This window comes from Chaetodon trifascialis, chromosome 12, assembly GCF_039877785.1.
Source record: "Chaetodon trifascialis isolate fChaTrf1 chromosome 12, fChaTrf1.hap1, whole genome shotgun sequence".
Lineage (NCBI taxonomy): Eukaryota > Metazoa > Chordata > Actinopteri > Chaetodontiformes > Chaetodontidae > Chaetodon > Chaetodon trifascialis.
The window spans coordinates 4,130,520-4,153,885 of NC_092067.1; the positions used below are offsets into that span (position 1 = coordinate 4,130,520).

General features: G+C 42.4%; 1 protein-coding gene across 2 annotated transcripts in view; it reads right to left on the reverse strand.

The window, feature by feature from the left end:
- The window catches only part of raph1a (Ras association (RalGDS/AF-6) and pleckstrin homology domains 1a), a 60,487-nt gene that overhangs the window by 28,884 nt on the left and 8,237 nt on the right, over positions 1-23,366 (reverse strand). For both annotated transcript variants that reach the window (XM_070975329.1, XM_070975328.1), the window contains exons 2-7: positions 12,474-12,538; positions 2,162-2,296; positions 1,915-2,023; positions 1,667-1,806; positions 1,227-1,475; positions 10-162 (exon numbers count right to left, since the gene is read on the reverse strand). In XM_070975329.1, the coding sequence (XP_070831430.1) occupies positions 10-162; positions 1,227-1,475; positions 1,667-1,806; positions 1,915-2,023; positions 2,162-2,296 (786 nt within the window). In that variant the 5' untranslated portion in view covers positions 12,474-12,538. The remainder of the gene's footprint in view (positions 1-9; positions 163-1,226; positions 1,476-1,666; positions 1,807-1,914; positions 2,024-2,161; positions 2,297-12,473; positions 12,539-23,366) is intronic.

Sequence of the window (23,366 nt, forward strand, 5' to 3'; positions counted from 1 at the left end):
TTAATTTACCTCATGTTCACTGACTGTGCCAACCGATCCTGTGCGTCGATGCTGGCGCTGAGACGATCCAGGCCGTCGCATTGTGGCTGACGTATAGGAGGAGGCGGAGCTAAGAGAGTGGGAGGAGGTCTGACGAGCTGCTTCATCCATACTGAGAGAGGCCTGATGGGTAAACAGACCGACAGGACAGATACTCGAGGTTAGGCTCATAGATTGTACAAAACAAACAGGAGTGAGCACAGAGGATTTTAGTGGGTGCTTTGGCCTGACAACATAAAGCAGATTTCACACCATCAAGGAAATATGTCATCCCACACATATACTGCTGGCAAAACTCTGGATGAATCAATCTTTTAAATCTCATCAAAAAGGTTCTAGTGCTGCTTCTTTCCCAAATTAAGAATCTGTGTATCTCACTGCATCACACTCACTGGAATCATTCACATGTAAGGTCACATGAGGCCAGGGGTTGCTGCAATGCCAAAGTTGGCGGCCCACCAACACTGAATGAATATATCTGACAGTCTCAGAGACTCAATTTTATACTTTACTTTTAGAACAGAAGAAGAAACTTTATTTACGTTTGACCATTATCCAAACAGCTTAATATCATCAGTGCACTGCCATGTTAGCATGGCCTAGCTGTTCAGTTTCGACTGTACTGAAAGCTCCACTGTGCTGACCTTGTTGCTAAACTTGGGAACTAATTCTTACATATTGGTGAATAACTGAATGTATTTGAATAGTTCTCAGTGAATAAAGAATATGTTGTTGCTGTTGCTCCTTGATGCTTCGATGGCTGTTTGCAACACTGGAATGTTTCAATACACCACCGGTTTCTGGTTTTCAACCAGACAATCCCACACAACAGGAAAAAACAGCATCTAAAAGGTTGCAGCAAAATACTGAACACAGTTGGGAGGAAGCCCATTGTTCAACCACAAACACACTGAAGCAAGTTTCCTTCTCTGCTGAGCAGCAGCTAAGGCTCTGCTTCCAATTCTCCCTGACCTATTTCTGCTGATTTGCAGTATTAAGAGACCCACTGTGTCCCTTTATGCCTGGATTTCTCCAGACTTCCATGAGCCTGATGAGGCAGCGGCTGGTTTGCTTACAGTCAGAAATGTGGTTCACTATGTTCTAAAACCAAAGAGGAATATGAGTTTTTGTTGAAATAATGGATATCAAAACACCAAGCACAAAAACATATTTATACTGAATTTCACCTTCTCCAGCTGGGCAGTGATGTCGTCCAGACTGAAGTTAGAGGCCAGTGCCGGCCTCCCATGATGCCCGGTGGGAGCTCTGATAGTGCCAGCTGGTGATGCTCTCGTGCTGCTGCTGCTGCTGCTTGCCCCACTGCTGCCCCCGCCACCACTAACACTATTACTGCTGCTTCCTCCACCACCACCACCACCGCTGCTCCCTGCTGGCTGCTGCCTGCTGCTGCGGCCTGCAGGGGGCTTCTGACGGACCTGGAGATGCAAAGAAGGAGCGTGTATAGACTCAATGAAAGCTAGCTGACCACGCAGAACAAAATGTGTCATTTAAGTTAAAAAAGCAAATTATAATTGAAGTTATTTTAATGAACTGGCAGAATACACAAACCTCTGATGAAGTTTGTGTGATAAGATACGATACATAAGATGCAGATGTGAATGTGTACCTTGGTGTCGGTCAACCCCAGGCGAGCCATGCTGCCAGCGCTGTTGGGTTTGGTGTTGATGGTGCTGAGTTCCTGCTCGATGGAGCAGAGATCAGCCATGAGAGCGTCGAGGTCCACGTTCTCCCCCTGATTCAATGCCTCTGCAGACCCAGAGAAATCAGAATGTCAGATACAACCAAAGCAGACTGAGAGAGGAAACTTGTGTGTTTTAAAACTAATCAAACTGCACAGGAACTGGAGGGCCTGACCGTTGATGTTGTATATGGAAAATCTGTAGGAGAAGTTGGCCATGTTAGTCTCTTGTCTGAGGGGAGCTTTCTGCTGGGGGGGCTGCTCTGGGCGTCCATCATCCAGACTCTGGAAAGACAAGGAGAAAATAAATGTGTGCGACACCTCTTCAGATTTTAGGCTTACAATACAGGCTTGCTCATTGGCACAATAGTACAGCAATGCATCCATTGTCAGATCAGCTCTGAGCCTCCCTGCTGTCTGTACCTGCGTGAGTTTGTCCAGCTCTCCCAGCCAGGCTCCAAACATCTTATCCAGGTCCTGGTCCTCCTTATCGCTGTCCTCTTCCTCCTCCTCCTCTTCCTCCCTGACTTCAACCTCCTCATCTGATAACTGATCCATCTAAGGAAATGACAAAAGGGGGTAAGAGAAGAAGAGAAGAGAGAAGGGAAAGAAAAGAAATGGCAGGAAAAAGAGATGCTGGTTAGTGTTTCTGCAGTTTCAGGGCAGACTGTGATCTGTCAGCTCTATCTAGTGGCCAACAGTCTGCACTACACTACATGACATTCTGATTTCACGTCGCTCTCTCTTTCTCAAGTAAACAGCAGAAAGTGCTTCAGCTCCTGGATCATCATGTGATAAGGAAGTCAAGGGTCACGGCGCCCTGACACACTGGATCCAAATACTCTGGAACTTGGTTGACTTCTCGAAACCTTTCTAAAGCTCCTTGGCACTGACATTACAACAAAGTTGAAAGCTGCACTTAAAATCCAAAAATAACAATAAAAGCCTGTTTGTGACAGATGACAGCTGGTGCGAGTTAGTAAAATGTAATACTGACAGGCTCTGAAACAAAAGGAATTTAGCAGTTAAAGAAACAAAGTCCAGCTGCATTTAATAAATCACACAAGCTGTAGACTGAGGTGTGTATGAAACATGTAACATTTTGCTCCAGAGTATAAAACTACTGAAAACTATGCCCCACATTGTCCAAAATGCTATCAACATTCCTGATCCCAAACTGAAGGTTTCTAATAATTTGGGTGACCCTCTGACCTTTCCTCCAGCACCACTGGCAGGTCATTCACAACAAAGACCAAAATCAAAAGGCCAGTATGAGCTTCAGAGAACACGTTTATTCCTCCAGCGAGTGAACGTCTATGACTGGCAAACTGTTAGTGTACTTCAGTTCCATGCATACTCAGTGTTTCCTCTAGGATTGTTTTCAGCAGCGGGGGCAGGCTCTCCAGGGAGCCGTGGCGGCATAAACAAATGACACTTGACAGCAGATTTTACTTTTACAACCTATTTACTGAATGGCCAGTTGAAAATTGCTTTTTAAAGGCTGAGTGTGTGTGTGTGTGTGTGTGTGTGTATGCATGCGTATGCACGCATGTGCTATGTCTGTAACCCCCGCTCCTCCCCCTCCTGCTCAGTGCATACACACTGAAGCCACCATCATGTAGTTGACCAATCACGTGCGGCTTGAACGGGAAAAAAAAGTTGAGAAAAAAAACAAAAAAAACCTCAAAGCGACTGACACATCACTGCTGACCAGCGTCATCTTCATCATCTGTCTTTCTCTTCTTAGAGAAATATCTGAACAAGCTCATCTGAAAACGCAGTCAGCAGTTACATCATGGCGTGCAGATATTAGCTTAAAGCTATCAATTAGTTTACCCACGTTGGCGACACTGAGTTGGCACCGGGTCCGATTATCTTAAGCTACCGATATGTTACGTAACGTTAGCTGGCCGTCAATATTTTGCGAATGTCTATTTAACTTGTAAAATCTTTTGTGAGTTATCTTAAGCTAATAAGTCTACCTTTTCTCTGGTAAGTCGCTGCCCTATTTTCTAAGACGACACTCCTCTGACTCTCTGACCTGGTGCCTGGGTGCTTGACGTGACGTCACTTTCAAGGCCGCGCTCTCGCGAGTAATTAACATTGGACTCTGCTGTGAAGGTGGAGACATGCGGCGGTGGTGTATTTGTGACAATTAAAAAAAACAAAAAACAAAAAACAAAAACATTTGAAGGAGCGGTGGCTAGGATTTAGGAATGGCGGCCCACCACTCCTAAATGAATGTAGAGGAAACACTGACACTTCTGTCGTGCAGTGAACACTGCAGTCACTGGACCGTTACAGCTTTAGACTTTATTTCAAAAATCCCAATGCTAACAATAAGTCAACATTAGACTGTTGCCAATGCTTGCAGGAAGACAGCACAGTCTGTTCCACCGTCTATGAGTAATAATCATGAACAGGATTTATAAGACAGGAATACAAGAAGTGAGAGACTAAGACAGTGTGTGTGATACATGAGAAGAAGAGGAGATAAATATGCTGTAAATTCAAATCAGAGCGTCTTCCGTGTGTGGAATGGATGTATTCGTGTATTCAAACAATTTTCCCTTGGGGATTAATAAAGGATTTCTGATTCTGATTCTTTAGTCTATAAGGTAACAATAATATAATAATAAGACAACCTTGTTTGAATTGTGAAAACTAAAACTAGACGAAAATAGTCACAGATAATTCTGACTAAAATAAGACTAAAATGCTCAGACTTTTAGTCGACTGAAACTTGACTAAAAAGAGTATGAACGTGACTAAAACTAATAAAAACTAAAATGACAGCTTGACACAAAGACTAGACTAAAACTAAAATTAAAACAGGCCGCCAAAAACAGCACTACTGACCTCTCCTGTCCTTAACATGCACTTGACAGTTTGCCTGTGATTCATAGCAGTGAGTGTAGCGATCCTGTGGTTTGGAAATGTACTCTGGATATCAGCAGGCAAGAATGTTTACATTTCCAAAAGAGCATTGTTGCTACGATCTGATCAAATCGATATCGTCCTCTCTTCTGCACCTCCTCCCCTCTTCCCTCATCTCCTCTTAATCACTTCTCTCCCATCTCACCTCCCTTCTGTAGCTCTACTTCTCTGCTCTCCTCCACCACCATTCTATACTCCCATCTCTCCTCACCTCCTCCTTTTCCTCTCCTCCAGATCTCCACCCAGGCGACCCCAGAGTATTGCCCAGGGCACAGTGTGCTATTCCTGGGTAACCGTTTTGTTGTCGCCCCCCTGTCCCTCTCTGGGGAGAGACAGCTAGCCAACACACACACACAAGATTAGAGAGCAGAATGTCACACACCCACATACAAACACATTGAAAAACACCACACACACACACACACACACACACACACACACACACACACACACACACACACACACACACACACACACACACACACACACACACACACACACACACTGTGAGGAGCGGTGCTACAATTAGATCCCTGTGGTTAGCAAGGTCTGTCATTTAGGCTAGAGGATAAGGCAAGTGTGTGTGTGTGTGTGTGTGTGTGTGTGTGTGTGTGTGTGTGTGTGTGTGTGTGTGTGTGTGTGTGTGTGTGTGTGTGTGTGTGTGAGACTGCTGAGGGACTGGAGGAGCGTTGTGAAAACTCTCACAGCTGCGCTCTTGTACAACAATCTGCTGTTTCCACACTGGCGAATGTTAGATGCGGGCCAACAAATGAACCTTTTTTCTTTGCAGGCTCAATCTCAATGAGAAGAAAATTCCCTTCACGTCGCATCTGACCTCCGCTGGCTTTATCTCGAGAGGAAACGTGGAAGCTCTGACCTGCAAAAGCTGCTCGACACAAATCTGATTCCAGCTCTTTGAGCTCGTCGTTTTGGTTATTATGGCCTCTCATGGCTTGCATCATTAACCTTACTTCCACCAAACAAGAGACAGACAGTGACAAGCTGGTGAACACTGTGAAGCATTTAGCAGCTAAACAGCCAGACATGTCCCTCAGGAACTGTCGGAGGCCCAGGCAGAGCTAAGGGGAAAAATAAAAAATTTGATTTGTCAAGTAGACAGAAACACGGCTGCAAAGAAATACTGGGGCTGCTCTAGGTGTGCTCGATGTGTAAATCAATTACTAGTATTTCACAGAACATATATACTCATTGAAGTTACTGGATTTTGTTCAAACAAAAAAAATTTGCAGGTAAATATTTGTGTCAAACATGGTCTTATATGTTAAACATGTGCTTCTGGATAGTGAAATATACAATACTTATATCAATATTTAACTAATATAGTGATAATAATCACTCTTTATATTTTATCCATATCAACCCAGCTTATCCTTGTGCATTTGTACAGAGAAATACTGTGATTCTATATATATCTACTGCATATAAAGAAAATGTGTGCAAACCCAGATGGAGCCCATATACACATGTGTATGGACCTCTTTTCTGAGGGTTGTCCAATGGCATTCTGGGACACGCAGGACAAACAGAGAAGACACACTGTACAATGTTTAGAGTGAGCATGTTTGGATTTAAGAGACCGTAATGCAGGTTTGGCATGTTTTAGTCAACTTACACCACATCTGAACATTTTTTCAAATTGTTTCATAGGCTTACTGTTTTGTTTCCCTCCTGTACCTGACAGGCAATGATTCCTTTTACTTCACTACGGTAAGAAATGGAGTTTCAGAGAAAGCGAAAGGGCTAACAGTCAGTCCCTGCTATTTATTTTTTAGAAATTATCACCACATGATGCCGTAGATGCCAGCAGGGACAGGAGCCTCAGACCTAATTTTGGTGTATTCATGGAAGCAATGGTGTCTGAAGAAAAGCAAAATAAACTGATCTGTCAACCCAGAGAGAAAGAAACAAAGGTTAAACATTGAAGGATCACATGCATTTGGCCGCCTCTGTGTGATACTGGTTGCTGCTCAGCTGTAGGACACTGACTCTCTCGTGTCAGACTGTAGTTGAATGCACCACCAGAAAGTCTTAAAACCAGCACTCTGTCAACCTCTGTTCTCTGTCAAACAGAGCTGAGACAGCAAGTCGTCCTGATGGGCTAAAAGTGCTGTGCGTGTGTGTGTCCAAAGTAAACAGTAATTACTTTGCTGCTGCAGCCACACTCCTCCTGTCTGTCAGACTCAAACCATGCAATCATACTCCCATCCTTCACTCCTCCTACTTCATTTTTTCTCTCCCTTAATTTCGCTCCCTTCTTCCTTATATATGACTGTTTTTCCTCCCCCATGTCTTGCTCCTTATTCTACTCACCCTTCTCCCTGCTATCGTTTACTTTATCTCTTCTCCATTTTAATCAGGGTGAGTGAGACAGTAAATACAAAATTTATTACTGCAGTTTCTTTATCTCCTGTAGCAACGATAGAGCATAGACTCTACAGGAGAGGAGAGGAGAGGAGAGGAGAGGAGAGGAGAGGAGAGGAGAGTAAAAGAGAGGAGAGGAGAGGAGAGGAGAGGAGAGGAGAGGAGAGGAGAGGAGAGGAGAGGAGAGGAGAGGAGAGGGGAGTAACAGAGGGGGGAGGAGAATAAAGGGTATGAGAGGATAGGAGAGGACAATAAACTCCACTGTTGGCAACTGTTTCTGCTCCCTCTTGACTCTACTAGCATCTACTGCTTTAGCGCCCTTGAGCACACACTGCATCTGTACTGGGCAGCTCCCAGTTTCCCACAGAGCCTCAACTGGTCCACTGCCACAACAAAACAACAACAGAAAAGGCTCTAAAGTTCCTTCAACAGCATTCAATGTGGCCTGTTCCCACGGCTCTATATCAGGACATCACACACACTCTCTCACACTTTAAAACACACACGCACATGTACAGGCGGGGGCACACACACACACACACACACACACACACACACACACACACACACACACACACACACACACACACACACACACACACACACACACACACACACACACACACACACACACACACACAGGTATTTTTAGACCTGGTTGTTAGGTTTTTGTGAAGTGGAGCTATAAATCAGATTCAGAGAAAAAAAGTAATGAGTAAATCTAGACAGTAAGTTGAGATGTTGAGATGATCTCTCTCTCTCTCTCTCACACGCAAACACACACACACACGCTCTAAAGGACTGCCTGTGAAAAGAACTGACCACTTTCTGAACTTATGAGAAAACACGTCCTTCCTTATCTTAACAGTCAGACGTTGATTTTGTTACAAACAGTTCACTTCTTTTGTCAATTTTTGGGGTGTTTTCCACTTTTTGTACTCATTTTTCTTTTTTTTCCCTGGCTGACAATAACGGAAATAACATTTGACATTAAAGAAAAACCCAAGTAGGAGAAATATTTTGTTTCATTTCCTCGCAGACTTTAAGCTTTAATGTCATTCTTCGTGCTCAACTCCACGCTGTAACTAAAACACACACAGAGCCTGTGCATGTGTGTGCGCCAGTGTCTCACCAGGGTACATAATAAGCCCCAGGATTCACACTGTGACATCAATTACAGGAGCCAGTCTGTGTGTGTGTGTGTGTGTGTGTGTGTGTGTGTGTGTGTGTGTGTGTGTGTGTGTGTGTGTGTGTGTGTGTGTGAGGCCTAAAGGCTGCCAGGTCAGGCAGTGAAACCCTGCTTGGCTGATGTCATAGACTGGTAGTCAGCTAAGACACTGAGTGTGTAGCAACCTGGAGAACAGAGAGGACTATCAACACACTGTAAAATCATAAGTCAAGACCCAGACTTCATCTATCTGATCCAACATAAGAACAGTATCCACACTTTGAACTTGCTTTGAGGAACAGTGAGTACTGCATGTCTCTAACACAAGTTCTCACAAGCTCTGTCATGTGACAGTTTTCAGGGAGGGTTATTGTTTGGAATAGCATTTGATTATCACTGACTGGTGCAGCCTGACTTCCTTTCAGTAAAAGTAATGTAATAGTGTTTCGAAAACAAACAAACAAAACATTACAATGCTTCTTTCGAACATCTACCTTTCTTTAAGAAAAAATGTCGAAGTGGAAAGTTGGTAAAAATTACTGTATGTGACTGACTATATATGTAGCAGGAAGACAAAAGTAAATGTTTCTACAGGTTATAAAAAGACTCTAAATACGCAGAGCTTATGGAGCCCCCATTTTTTCCAATATTGGTAACACTAGTGGGCACATTTTTTGTTTTTTGAAAAATCATCACAGAAATGCAACAAAAGATTTATGGCTTTATACCTGCTATACTGCACAACAGACATTTTTCAGTTCATCCTACTTCTAACAATGACTGTGCTATTTCCATAGAGGTGCAGGCAAAAAACACAACTTGAGGTTCAGAGTTTATCATGAAGTGGTGACAGGAAATACAATGTGTTTGTCAGTGAGATTGATACTGACTACTACTGTTCAATAAAAATGCATCTTCAGAAAAAGACAGCAGCTCAGTCTGAAATTCTGCAGGTAGTGATGGAATATGAAGGAGCAGCCACAGCGAGCTGTTCGATGAAGAGCTGCAGGCGACAGGCTGCACACCTCTAACTTGTCATTGAAGTAACAGCTCCTTTTACTGAGAATGATGGGAAAAGACATTATCATTATCATTAAATTATTGCTGACTTCGTTGTTTTACTGCCCCTACACTTCTGGGACCTGTAGTATGAAACCACACCTGCTGTTACCACCAGTAACCACAGATCTTGCCAAATCAACCAGGTCTGAAATCTCAAAGACTACAACTTTTGTGGTCATTTTATTAGGAATACCTGTAACATCTAATGCAATCCAATACAATTGTTCTGTAAAAGGCTACTTTTATGATGCCTGTAACCTGGGGCGCACATAAGTGGTATCGCAGATGCGGAATAACAACAAAAATCTGAAATGTTTAATGTCAGGTTGTTTCGAAACATGCCTTTGCATACCGGGCAGCAACTGAACCGGGTCTGGATATGAATGGGATCACTTTGGATGGACACTGTAAATAGTTTGAACTGTGAAATCGCTACGAGAAGGAAGAACTTTTATCTGAAAAGTGGCTCCAAGATGTGCCGAGGCTTGAAGCTAACGATGAGCACACTGAAACGTGGTGCAAAATATGTTGTCCACATCCACATCTAACAGACAGAACAGGTGCATTTTACACAGGCTGAGAGGATTTCTATCAGCTATTATTTGAGAAATATGTAAAGAGTAAGCAGCACATGAATGCCGCACAAGCTATTGCTAACACACAAGCTAGACATGCTGAAAAGCCCGGTTGCCCACTTACTAATGGTGAAAGATTCAGTAATTAGGTAAAACACACAAAACCACCACCATGTTTTTTATTCACAGGCGTAATTTGTGACTGAGCATGGCGAAACAGAACAGAAACATTTCACTGACATCACACAGGAAGAAGAAAGGAGAGAGGCAGAGGAAGCAGAGCACAAGCGAGGAGCCGCCTGCTGATCCAGCACAGCAACAATGAAATCACTTCCCCTGAGACCAACAGGAGGGATTACATCATTTCCTTTTTGTTTCCCTGCCTCATATCGACATCTGCCTCTGTCTCTCAATATGAGGAAGGGAGATTAATACAGAGAAGAGTGGGAGGTAGAGACAGACTGCGTTCTGTGGTGCTCTGAGTTTACTCTGCTCGGCTACACTCGGCCCATCTTTTACTCTAAATACTTCACACTACTGCAACCTGCCTGCTGTCCTGCACTGTTTGCCACAGTGTGTTTCTCTTCTTTTCCAACTTCCACAGCTGACACACACACACACACACACACACACACACACACACACACACACACACACACACACACACACACACACACACACACACACACACACACACACACACACACACACACACACACACACAAAATCTCAACAACCAACATTCCAAAGTGTCCCTAAACCACCTCCAAGCCAAAACAAATGGAGATTTTTGTTGATCTCAGAATGTCATTCATGACCTTGGACACAGTAGTGAGACAGATTTGTGTCTGAATGCTGGCTCTGAGTTTGGGTAGAGTAACACTCGATTTCTGCATTTTACTTTGATTTGAAATTTTATTTGTTTGAGGTTCCAAGTTTTTCTGATCCATGTGCTCTATAGATTTTTCATTTTATATACAGCACACTTGCCATCATTACTGATGTTTTCTTCACTATACCTTGTCTACAGTTATATCAAATGGTAAATGGACTGCATTTACAGTATAAAGCACTTTTCTAGCCTACCACTTGAAGCGCTTTACAATACGTTCCGCATTCACCCATTAACACTCACACACTCACACACCGACAGCACAGGCATCAGGAGCAGTTTGGGGTTCAGTATCTTGCTGAAGGACACCTCGACATGCAGACAGGAGGGAGGAGCTGCTCTAACTCCTGAGCCACAGCCGCCCCACAGGTGGTGTTGGAGGGTAAACGCTGTGCAAAAATCTGCATGAATAAAGCCATAATGTACTTTACATTCAAAGCAATAATTCCATTTGATTGTTTATACACACACACACACACACACACACACACACACACACACACACACACACACACACACACACACACATATAGATATATATGGAAAATAAAATTCCATCACATAAAAAGTATCATGTCGCTTTCCACTCTGCATACCTACCCCCCACAGGCTGTAGCAGAAAATGACATGGCTTCTCTCACAAGCATCCAGGAATTAGTTTACACTGACCACAGATTTAAAATTCTGACACTCAAGAGTTGGCGGTGGGTAAACGTGGGATCCTCTTACCGCAGAGACATCCAGGATCCCACAAAGCTCAACAGGGATGAAACACAAGCGTAAAGAATGCAGAAGCCTGAAAGAGGCTGAGGGTGATTGATTGTAACATTCACAACAAGAACATTTACTTTGGAAACCTTGACACAGCCTTCAAACCATCGGTTGAATACTGGCTTGATGGTTTTTCTTACAACTGGTTTGATATTTATGGACTAAAAGAAAATAAGTGGCATACAGGACATTAATAGAAAAATATCACATGCTGTACTTTGGATATGGCTCAAGTATGAACACAGTGGGACAATAACAAATGCTGCACAGTGCGCCCCAACCAGATGTCAGCACACCAGTTTCAATAATATCATAGCCAAGACATTGTGCCCATACTTTACCAGACAGTTGAACATCTCATTACAAAATATGGGAATAACTCTGCTTTTATAACAGTCTTCACTGGTTTCAGGCTTTCCATATGATGCTGGAATCGTGCTGCAGGGATTTGCTCCCATTCAGCGAGAAGAACATTAGCAAGGTCAGTGACTCATGAAGGGTGATAAAGCCTGGCTTTAGTCTGCCTTTCTGCCTTCCAGTTTGTGTCAAAGGTGTTGGATGGGGTTGATGTCAAGGCTCTGTGCAGGCCAGTCAAGGTCTTCCACACCAAACTGGGAAACCATTTTTTTATGAACCTGGCTTTGTGCACAGGGACATTATCAATGTTGAAACAGGAAAGAGTTATTCAAACCAAGAGCACCACTGTCTAAAACATAATTCTAAAGATTTCTCTTCACTGGAAGTGAGGAGCCAACTCAAACAGCCCCAGACAAGAAGTACCCAAAATGGCCACATACTTTTGGGCAAATTGTGAGACAGAAAAACTGTGAGGGCATGTACAAAGTGCACGACTCTGTAAAGTGAACACTATCTGGAATGAAGCACAGACCAGAACTTTCCACGTGACAGTGAGATATGAAATGATAAGAGTGCTTTAATGCTGTTTACCTTTGGTCTGCGAACACTGCTCAGTCCAGCTCCAACACAGCACAGAGTGGATGAATTCAATCAGCCTGCAGAGACACAGGGGCAGAAAATGTTTTATTATAGACGATTGTATTTCCTTCGGACGGACGTGGAAGCAGCAGACACGTGGTCTTCCTTCCTGCTGACAGCACTATATGAAAACCACACTGGACTTCTGACAGTTGGCCTTGGTTCAGATGATGTCTCAATATTTTGGGATTGTAGGTAACCATGAATTTTTAAAGGACCCCTTTGTCTTTTTGGGAAGTACACGTGTCAGTAAATGTTCCACCTTTGTGGCTACTGAGATCCGTCCCCTGGCTAGCTTGATCAAAGGTGAAAGGTGAAAATTTCCAACAACTCTGAACACACACACACACACACACACACACACACACACACACACACACACACACACACACACACACACACACACACACACACACACACTGGCAGCTGTCTACACACCATGTGTAATGTCAGCAGGTGGCACCAGTGTGTGTGTTTCTATCATGCTGAGCAGGCTGGATGTGTGTGACCTAAAAATAACTGACAGGCAACAACATTTAAATACACTGCAGCAGTCTCTCTCTCTATGCCAATGTGTCTGCGCGCCTCTTGACCCACTGCTTTCCTTTCCAGCCACTCTGCGCCCTTTGCCTTTCGCTCCATTTTGATTTTCCTTGCTCAAATTCCTTCAGCGAGTCTCTCTTGGTCTGCATTTGCTGACTCAGCTGAAATTGGTGACATTTGACTAAATCATCACAGGCGTTATTAGAACTTCATCGAGTCAGATTCAATCATGCTGAAATCACGTCTGACCTTTTTCGGGAATTCATACACAAACACAGTGAGTGTTGAAAGTGTGTGTGTGTAAAAGTTTAATATGTTTGCATCTGACTGAGTCTTTTGGAAGCTGCAGTGTGCATGATTTCATCTGTCACATGGATTTGTGCGAGTGTTCATCTGTCCTCCTTCCACAAACTAGCTGTGCAATACAAATACAGAATAATGACAAGACATCACATGCACACAAAAAAATGACACTGTTGCAAACACACATACGCACACACTCCTCACAATCCTTGCTTGCATAAGATCATTAGCAGCTCTCATATGATCAGTAGCTGATGGCAGAAACAACAAGAACACTGTTGTTGGGACAAAAATGCATTTATCTGCCCTCTTCCAGTGTGCTGCTCATGGATACATCAGAACAATGAATCAATCAATTGAACCTCCCAGCGCAGATCATCTAAACCTGTCTGGGGATTCAAACCAACACCTGTCCTGTGACAAGCCAACATTCAGAACCTGGACAGCAGACTGCAACATGCATCCCCAATTTAGCAACAATTCTGGCCTTATTTAACAAGTTCTAATTGCAAGCAAATCTCATACAAAGACCTGAAGTAGCCTATGGCCATAGATCTTCAATGTTGTCCACAAACTATTACATAACATAAAGTGTCCAGTGCTCAGCCTAAAGGCCTTTCCTAGGTAATGAAAAGATCATGCATGGATACAAACAATGGTTCTTCTGCCTTCACAATACATCTAAGTGCACAGACATGCATGCCAAACACACTTCAACTGAAGACAGGGGTTGACTGCTGAAGGTTTTAGGCCTCCAGGAAGCAACAGTGAAAGCAGTATTGGATAAAACACAACCAATCTGACAATAATGACAACAAATCAAAAAAAGATGAGATACCACGAACAAGAATAAGAAAAGGTATTGTAGAAAATGTACTAGCAAAGTAACAAAAAACTGGACTCAGAAAAGTACAGACAAACAGGTCATCAGAAATGCAAATAAAACAGTAAAATAACACTTCGGGCTGCTCAGCAGAGTCCTCTGTTAGCGCTCTGCTCAACTGCGCAGTTAGACCAGTCAATAGCTCAGCAACCCATTGGTCTATTTTGATGATCGACACCTCTATCAACCAGTCAGAGTCAAGAGATTCGAGGGTCAAAATTCACCACAGCAACACCAATGATGATCCAGAGGGAAGTAACCCCAGAGATAGGTTATTGCATGAAGAGCGCTCTCTCTAATCTAGAAACCCCCTGTTTATGAAAACAACCAGGACCTTCGTGAATGGTCTCAAACTAACACAGAGTCATAGGAGGAGACATTAGCAGCGTTTTTTCAAGCTGGAATATAACTTTTGACCACAAAGCAGCAAAAGTAAGACATACTTTATGATTTAGTGATGTTTTTTCTGCTACACTTTGGCTGCTAGCTCGCTGAGTTTTGGACTGATGTGGTTGTGGCATACAACTTAACACTTCCATCTCATTCCAGGAATTAAAAACTGATTTAAAAATAGTTCCTCAACCCACTGTTTTGCAATTGCTTTCTTCACAGAAAAGTATTTGGAAGAATTGTTTCAAAACCGCTCGTGGTTGCCCATCTGCCTTCTATAAATAACTCTGAAGGGATTGGTGTGCTTAATGTCTTTGATTGTGGGTTAATGCTAGAAATATCATTCTCTTGCGGTTTGTCTCTCAATTTCATTTACTCAGAGTTTCCCCAATAGCTTTGTGGATCTTCTTTCCTGCAAATTTTTTTTTGGCCTCTTATTTGGAGTGTTCATTGTCTTTTGTCATCCAGAGGGTTAACAGCTACGTAATCTTACCACTTTGTTGGTATTTAAGAACCCCAAAAAGAACAATTGAAAAATCAGAACTACTGAAAACTAATGGCAACTGAAGATTCCACTTTATGACTTTCACCCTTTCACATATACAAAAATGGTCAAACCCAGGCACAAACCTTCAACCACTAACAATACATTACTTGACTTTTTACCGGCCAACTCTAAAAGCAGTGCGTGGGAGTATTGTCTTCCCAGTCTCAAACCTTCACTCACAGTCAAGACCAGGGGCCATGTTCATAAAGATTCCTTAGAAAACACACAATGATTCTTGTGCTTGCTTTCATGTTTGGCAAATTATGTTTACCATGTGGTAAAGTCAACAGGTTTTGGTTGGATAAACTAATACCTGGATCAGACTAGCCCAATTTTGGGACAATTTTGTTGTGGCCGATCTGACACAGTGAACATCTCCAAAGGCAAAAAACTCTGAGAGTCTGAGTGGCTGCTCGGTAATGAAGGAATTAGGAGCTAAGCCATGTAGCGATTATAAGTGATTCTTAAGAATCTTAAAATCAAACCAGAACTTCAGTGGCAGACAGTGCAGGAGTGAGAGAGATCTACAGTCAGCTCTACTTAAGAGCCGGCTGCTGCATTGTGTACAAGCCGAAGACATGCAGGTTTACTACGGCTGGTGAAAAGGGCACTGCAGAAGTCAGGCAGGGCAAAAATAAAGGCATGACTGACATGTTCTAAATCATGTTAAACAAATGAGGACACCATTTGTAAAACATGGCCTGTTTGTTTCCTCTATTTGGCAGGAAATTAGCTCTGTACTGGAACCAGAGGACGTTTGTTTAATTTTTACCTAAAAAAAAAAAAAAAACTGTATAGAATTAAGCACTGAAATTGCTGGCAATCCTTTTACTGTCAATCGACTAATCAATCGATTGACTAATTGCTGCAGTTCTAATCACTTCTGAGACAGCCAGCCTTTCATGGTACATATATTCAGATTTCAGTTTCCCACTATGTCATGTGAAATATTTCAGTTTTAAAACCTATTTTTATTAATATCCTTTCTATTAGCCAAGTAAGTTACATTCAACTTACAGAATTAAGCATCTTGAGTTGGTTTTCTTATATCTTTTTACTTTTGAGGTCATCTTCTTGTAAATGCAAATATGTTTGTAATATGAATACTGAGGATTTGTGATGCAGAAGCTCTGGTTCTCCTTCTCTGCAGATTTATGACTCGTCTGTTGCCCAACAGGCCGCATTAAAGGGTATTATGAAACAACATGGCCTGCCAAAACAGAGGCTTTAAAATCTCGGATTGAAAACAATAGCTTTACCTCTCCATTATTTCACTCATAATGAGACTTGGAAATCTGATTTAGGAGGGCTGCACAATTAATAGTGTGTATAATGTCATGATTATAGTTTCCACAATAAATTATCAGAATAATTGGCAAACTGGGAAACATTTAATTGAAACAATAAAGACACTGTTACAACATTTCTAATACATTGCTTAATCATTTTGATTCTTCAAAGCATCAAGACAAATAATCCTGCTGGCAGCACACACATACATCATTTATTAACCATCTTAGATCCACCCAGGTCTCATTTTATGGCGATAGTTCAGTAACACTATGCAACATCTTATTATGTGACTACAGCGTGTCAGTTAGAGGTTGACTAAGACTATGTAGATACTGTATTTAGTGTTGTAGCGACAGGTACAGTCGTTTTGGGTTAAAAACAGTAGAGATTCAGAACATGAAGTAAGAATCACACCAGAACAGACTTGGCTTAGAACAACAATTACCACCAGTGTAATGAGGACTGTTGTTCTGTTGGCCATCACACTTCAGATCTGAAGTTCATTTACACAATTTATCATGTAGTGTTACTCAGGACAAAAATGAAAACATACAAGTTGTGTGTCCAACTCAGCAGTAAATGTGGTTTTAAACACAGGAATTTCTGTGTGTGTGTGTGTGTGTGTGTGTGTGTGTGTGTGTGTTTGTGTGTGTGTGTGTATAAAATCCTGTGACTGTTCACTGAATACCAAAATATGAATTCATTTCAGACTGGATGATATGCGTGTGTGTGTTTGTGGGCTTGTAGTGGTATTTTTGGGAGGACCACTGTCTTCAGGACATTTTTGCATTGTGAGGACATTTTAGATGTAACTCATTATTTTTTAGAACTATTTGAAGGCAAGGACCTGGTTTTAAGATTAAGATATAGAATTAGGATTAGGATTGCAGCCGTGTATTAAGAAATGAATGTAAGTCTGTCTGTGTGCGAGAGAGAGAGAGAGAGACACATTTACAGCTGAGAAGCATAAGGCATACGGGTGGTACACAAACCCCTAACACAACAATTTAGAAAAGTGTGTCTGATTAGTAGCATTCAAAACATCAGATGTTGTTACTGCAGCAAGTTATATAAAATGAACTCTTCTTCACTGCCGGTGTTTAACAGATCCAGAGGGAATCAAACCCTCAACCCTGTCAGAGTCAGTGCCTTGCTGCTGAGCTGCGAGTAGTAAGTAATACACTGATCTGCCTGGTAACCAGCTCACACACGTACTCACAACCCACCACAGAACTACTTAGTGCACTGACAGACACACACCCTCAGGTTAAATCTGCAGCCTGCTTTTCTTTCCTTCTTTTTTTTTTAATTCAAATGGTACACAAGTTGCCAGCGCTGGAGGGCAGGAATAACAGCACAAAGAGCTGGTACTGGTCTGTTGGCATTGCAGTGTGAAGTTCAGAGACAATGCCGTAAATTCAAATTTGAAAAATCCCCCCCCCCCCCCCCCCCCAAAAAAAAAAAAAGAATGTAAAAAAATTAGACCTGCTACTAACTGAGCTGGATTTTAGATGACAGTACAGTTTCACAAAATCGATTTTGTAACTGCTGGGCATAAAAACATCTGCAAAACATCAGCTTTTCAGGAAGCAAGTTAGCGTTCACATTGCAAGCCACTAGGTTAACGTGTTGTCACATTTCCTTTGTATCCAGTCTGGCACAGCGGGTTCCTGGACCTTTTGCTGACACACCAAATCTGTGCACAATATTTCCTCAGTTAATGTAACAGTCTGTGTGCAAAAGGTTCATCTCTCCATTGGCTGACAAGGAAGCCATGAATAAATTGTTTAAAATAAATTAACTAAAATATTGAATATATGACCTAACAGAGATTGCTTAATTTATGAGTCGATTACTGAAAACTGATTGGCAACAATTTCAATAATGAAATGAATCACTCAAGTTCCTTTTTTTTTAAAGGAAAGCTGCCAAATGTGAACATCTGTTGGTTTGGTTGGTCTGACTGTTGGTCAGACGAAACAAGCATTTGAATATCTGAATATTTGAGTGGGACTATGATCAGCATTTTATAGAAGAAATGATTCATTGAGATAATAGTTCATCAGCAGTTCATAATAGTTGTAACCCTAGCCTGGGTAAGGGCAGGGAACTTTACGCTTTATCCACTGTCCTCAGCAATGCCTTAATATCAGTGTGGTTACCCCCTGCTGTGACAATGCTGACACAGTAGGAAGCACGCTACACCACCTCGGTGTGCATCTTCACACTGAAATCTGATGCGTGGCCTCTGATGGTCAACACGTTTTTGAATTGTGCAGCACCAACACAGAAAAACTGTCTGGTTTCAGAACGACGGCAACATGACACGAGACCACACAGAACCCCCCAGACTGGCGTTAAGAGGTTTCCTCATAATCACCATTCAGACACTGCAGACATCAATGGAAGAACACACACACACACACACACACACACACACACACACACACACACACACACACACACCCACACACACACACACACACACACACACACACACACACCCACACACACACACACACACACACACACACACACACACACACACACACACACACACACACACACACACACACACACACACACACACACACACACACACACACACACACACACACACACACAGGTCTGGTGTTGCTGCAGTGGATTCGGTCGCACTGCAGAACTGTCAGGAAGAATCACAGCACTCTGCTTTGCTGCTCTGACACACACACACACACACACACACACACACACACTGAACATGCTTTTATACATTCAGTACAAGGTCACTGAGCTACTGGGTTAAACTATTGCTAAAAGAAGGGGAAGAAGAGCAGGACAGAGAAAGTGACAGTTTGACTGCATCTGTGCCTGTATCCAGTACACACTGCACACATGAGAACGAAAGGCAAAGAAGGACCCCTGTGAGGTCTCAGTCAAATCAGAAAAACTCCAAATTACCTTTATACTGAGTTTTTATTCTGAAGAATCCAATCCTATCTTTTCCAGGCTTACAGAAAGACACAGTGCTGGTTAGTGAACACTTGTTGTGGCAGTCTGTTCACTGACAATGTGACTTACCCAATCAAAATCACAATTGAAAACATTTTGAAGAAAACAATAAAGGATTGAAGACCAATGAAAAGACAGCAGGTAACAATATAAAGTCTAAGACTCTATCAACTACTACTGTTAAATCTACTGTATGACAACTGAGTTGAACTAGCTGAAGCTTCACATGTAGACACTGGGCTGATAGCCTGTTAGTTACAATCCTAACCAAGAAGCTGCCACCACAGCTCAATGTGACATTTCACTGTGAAGTGCCACTGTGCTCGGAAGAAATTCTCAGTATTGAAGTTAATTTGAAAATCTCCCTCTTCTCCCCAAACAGAATATTATCCACTACAATTTCTGTTCTTAGTCTTTAATTTTATTTTGGTGGTGATGTTAAGAGAATAGTTCAACGTATTCAACAACGCTTTTTCACTTTCTTGCCGAGTTAGACGAGAAGATTGATGTCATTGTGTCTGCCCACTGGCCATAATGGATACCAAATGTGATGCAATGTTTCTTGACTATGCTAGCTGAAAATCATCAGTGTAACATGGTCAGAATCATTATCCACACTGGGCCTTTTTGTTTCATCAATCAGTGTCAAGTATCCACACTTTGCTTCAAACACCCACGACACTGGCAACATTAAACAACCCCACCAAAAAACCTCCAAAACAGACCAATTTTAGCTTCCATTACATGACAGCGGTTACAGCGTAGAATTTTCCTTCAACGTACACACAGTGACACCCAAACTAAATGCCTCACGGTATAAAAAAGCAAAACTTTCCACTTCTGTCTGTCCTCGCTTGAACTGGTTCCTGCCAGAAACAACATCTGCAGTAGCAACCGACAACAATCTTTTCAGCAGGACACAGAAACAGGAAAAGAGTGAACAAATAATGTTAGAGAGTGTGTTCTGGGGGAGTATTTGTGTATTTTTTCATGAACATGTCTGAATTTGTGTGGGAATGTTGTGTTCACTATGTTGACCTTTTGTTCCTTTTAGAAGCCCCACAGAGGGACACACGCTGCCACGTTCAGTGAGTGATCCCCTCTGAGCTTTGCTAGTAGTGCAAGTCAGGGAGGAATAGATGAGTAATGTAAAAACCTGCTCAGACACATACAGCCAGAGATAGAAATGACACACACCTGTGCAGAGTTATAGAGCTAATCATATAATGACAGAGCAGAGAATGAGCGACTGAGTCTGACTCAGCTAAAAACCATCAGACCTGCTCCAGTTCTAACAAGTCCTGAGCTAAGACTGTTCCAGGCCCGGCTTCACCTCGCTGCTACAGAGAATTCAAGTGTCAACACTTGCACTTAAGAGTGTTTGCTAACGCCTCTTACGCAGCAACACCACAACTCTGCTGGCAGTGGGAGTTTATTGTAACACATGGAGAATGCTTCACTCCTCAGCAGGCCTGTCATTCAATGCATGCATCCAATGGAATACAAACCTGACCAGAAGTGTCAATGTGTCTACTGATGGGTCAGCTAGAGAAAAGACATCACAGCTTCCATAACATAAGATTACAGTATGTTTAATAAGGCAGTTGCTTTGGTCCAAAACAAATTGAATTTCCTTCCTATAAACACATATTGGGAGCAACTTCACTGTTCAGTGATCGTTCAAGAATACTTGGACAGGAACAGGAGGAGCTGGGGATCGAAGCACCAACCTTATGGTTCATGGCCTGGTTCCACACTCCTGAGCTGGGGCCCACATCTGATTTCTCAAAAAGTCGAGCCGATTAGAACTTGATAGGTGAATTGAAGAAAATCATTCTGATGATCACACTGAACAGTCTCCTGCTCCAAAGTTTGAGTTCTTATAAGGAACTCCAAAGTGCAGCAAATGAGCTATCACTGAGATAGCAAACCCACAGAAAAACATGCCTCTGTAAGCAAGGTTCAACTCTATTTCAGCTGCTGGAAATATGTGGATATGGAGTTACGTCATCAGCCCAATACACTTAAAACAGGAAGAAGAAACATGTAAGCAGGGTATGAATATAGTACATCTGTCTTTTAAGAAAGCTGAGGAGTTCCTGGACAGCCTGTTCCCTACTGAAAGACACCTACGCAGTAACTGCTGAAGTAGGTGAGTATCTTGACTTTCCATCCCCACATTTTTCCAAACCAGTCAATCACAAACCAACCACACTTAACTCTTGTGCAATTTCCCCAATGCCAAGTCGATTATGCATATTTCTTTTTTCAGTATCTCAGTGGGCTTCAGAGCAGATTCTGCCACGAGTGGTGCAAGTCTGAACCATGACCTCTGTCACAGCGGATCCCGACACAGTATAAATCCACATCCACACTGTGTTTGATTCACACTGAGACAGAAGTCAGCAGACAGAAAGAGGGCTCGCATACTTTCCATCTCTTCTGGAGCGTTGTCTGGATATAGGAGGTAGCTGTGGTTTGGTCTGGACCCGCTTCACGAGTGAGTGTGTTTTCACGAATGAAAGAGCCAGCACAGAAAAACAGTAGCTGTTCCAGGCGTACTCCAAGCCATAACATTAACACACACATCCAACCAACCAACCACACACAACACACACACACACGCACACGCACACACACACACGCACGCACGCACGCACGCACGCACGCACGCACGCACGCACGCACGCACGCATGCACGCACACACACGTTCAATGCCTGTACTTTCTTCTCTTCGTATGAGCAATGGAAAACAGACAGGCTTACAGTATCAACAGCTTCTTCAAGCCAGCGCACACCCACACATACACACACGTACAACTTACTGTGTCAACAGTTACTTCAAACCAGGCTGACCAACCGACCGACAAACCCCAAACACACTCTCACTATGTTTCAGCCTGTCACACATATACACAGACTGCCACACACACACACACACACACACACACACACACACACACACACACACACACACACACACACACACACACACACACACACACACACACACACACACACACACACACACACACACTTTATAGAAACGCCATTGACACACACATTAAAGGTTATGTGGCAGAACTCAGGGTTTAACTAGCACTGCTGCTGTGGCTTGTTTTACTGCTTTGTGTAAATGTAGAGCTAACAGGCTAACAAACTTAACTAACATTGTCCTTTCCGTCTCTAATCAGGCTAACAGTGGATATATGGACATGGTTATGTTTGCCTCTTCTTTTTGCTGCCTTTTTTTACAGTTTTTTATTGACGTGTCTTTTTAAGAACTACACAGACTCAAGTTTTTAGGCAGATGCCGATATTGATAATTGAGAGTTGTTCTACAGATAGTATTTGTTTATGCTTTGTTAATAAAAACACAACAGAAGCAAACCATGAAATAAATACATGTAAATAAACTACAGCAAAATAGATAATCGACCAGCAGCAAGAGCTGACACGGTAACTGCTAACACACTAGCCAACGAGGAACATGCTAGTCATGCTGCATTAGCTCTCTGAGCTAGCTTGCTAACATTTGCTAGCAGCAAGATTGAAGTCTGTTCTGACAATAAGTTCATGGAGTTTATTCACATGCATATGTACCATCAACACCTGTAATATTACTGTCTACTAGCCATGTTTCTTTTATGGAGCAGTTTCTTCCATCAGAGGAAGTTAAATAAATGTGAATGCTGCAACACAGCTAATAAGCTACCTCCCTTTGGACTCCTGCTTCTCTGCTCTGAGGTCAGCGCAGTGAAAACAGTTCATTAGTCTTCAAAAATGCAAATTCAAATGTCAAAGTTCACCAAAAATAATATAAAAAAATTTAAATTTAAATGAAATAAATAAATAAATGGCTCTACCAACAAGAATGACTCCACTAGCTGC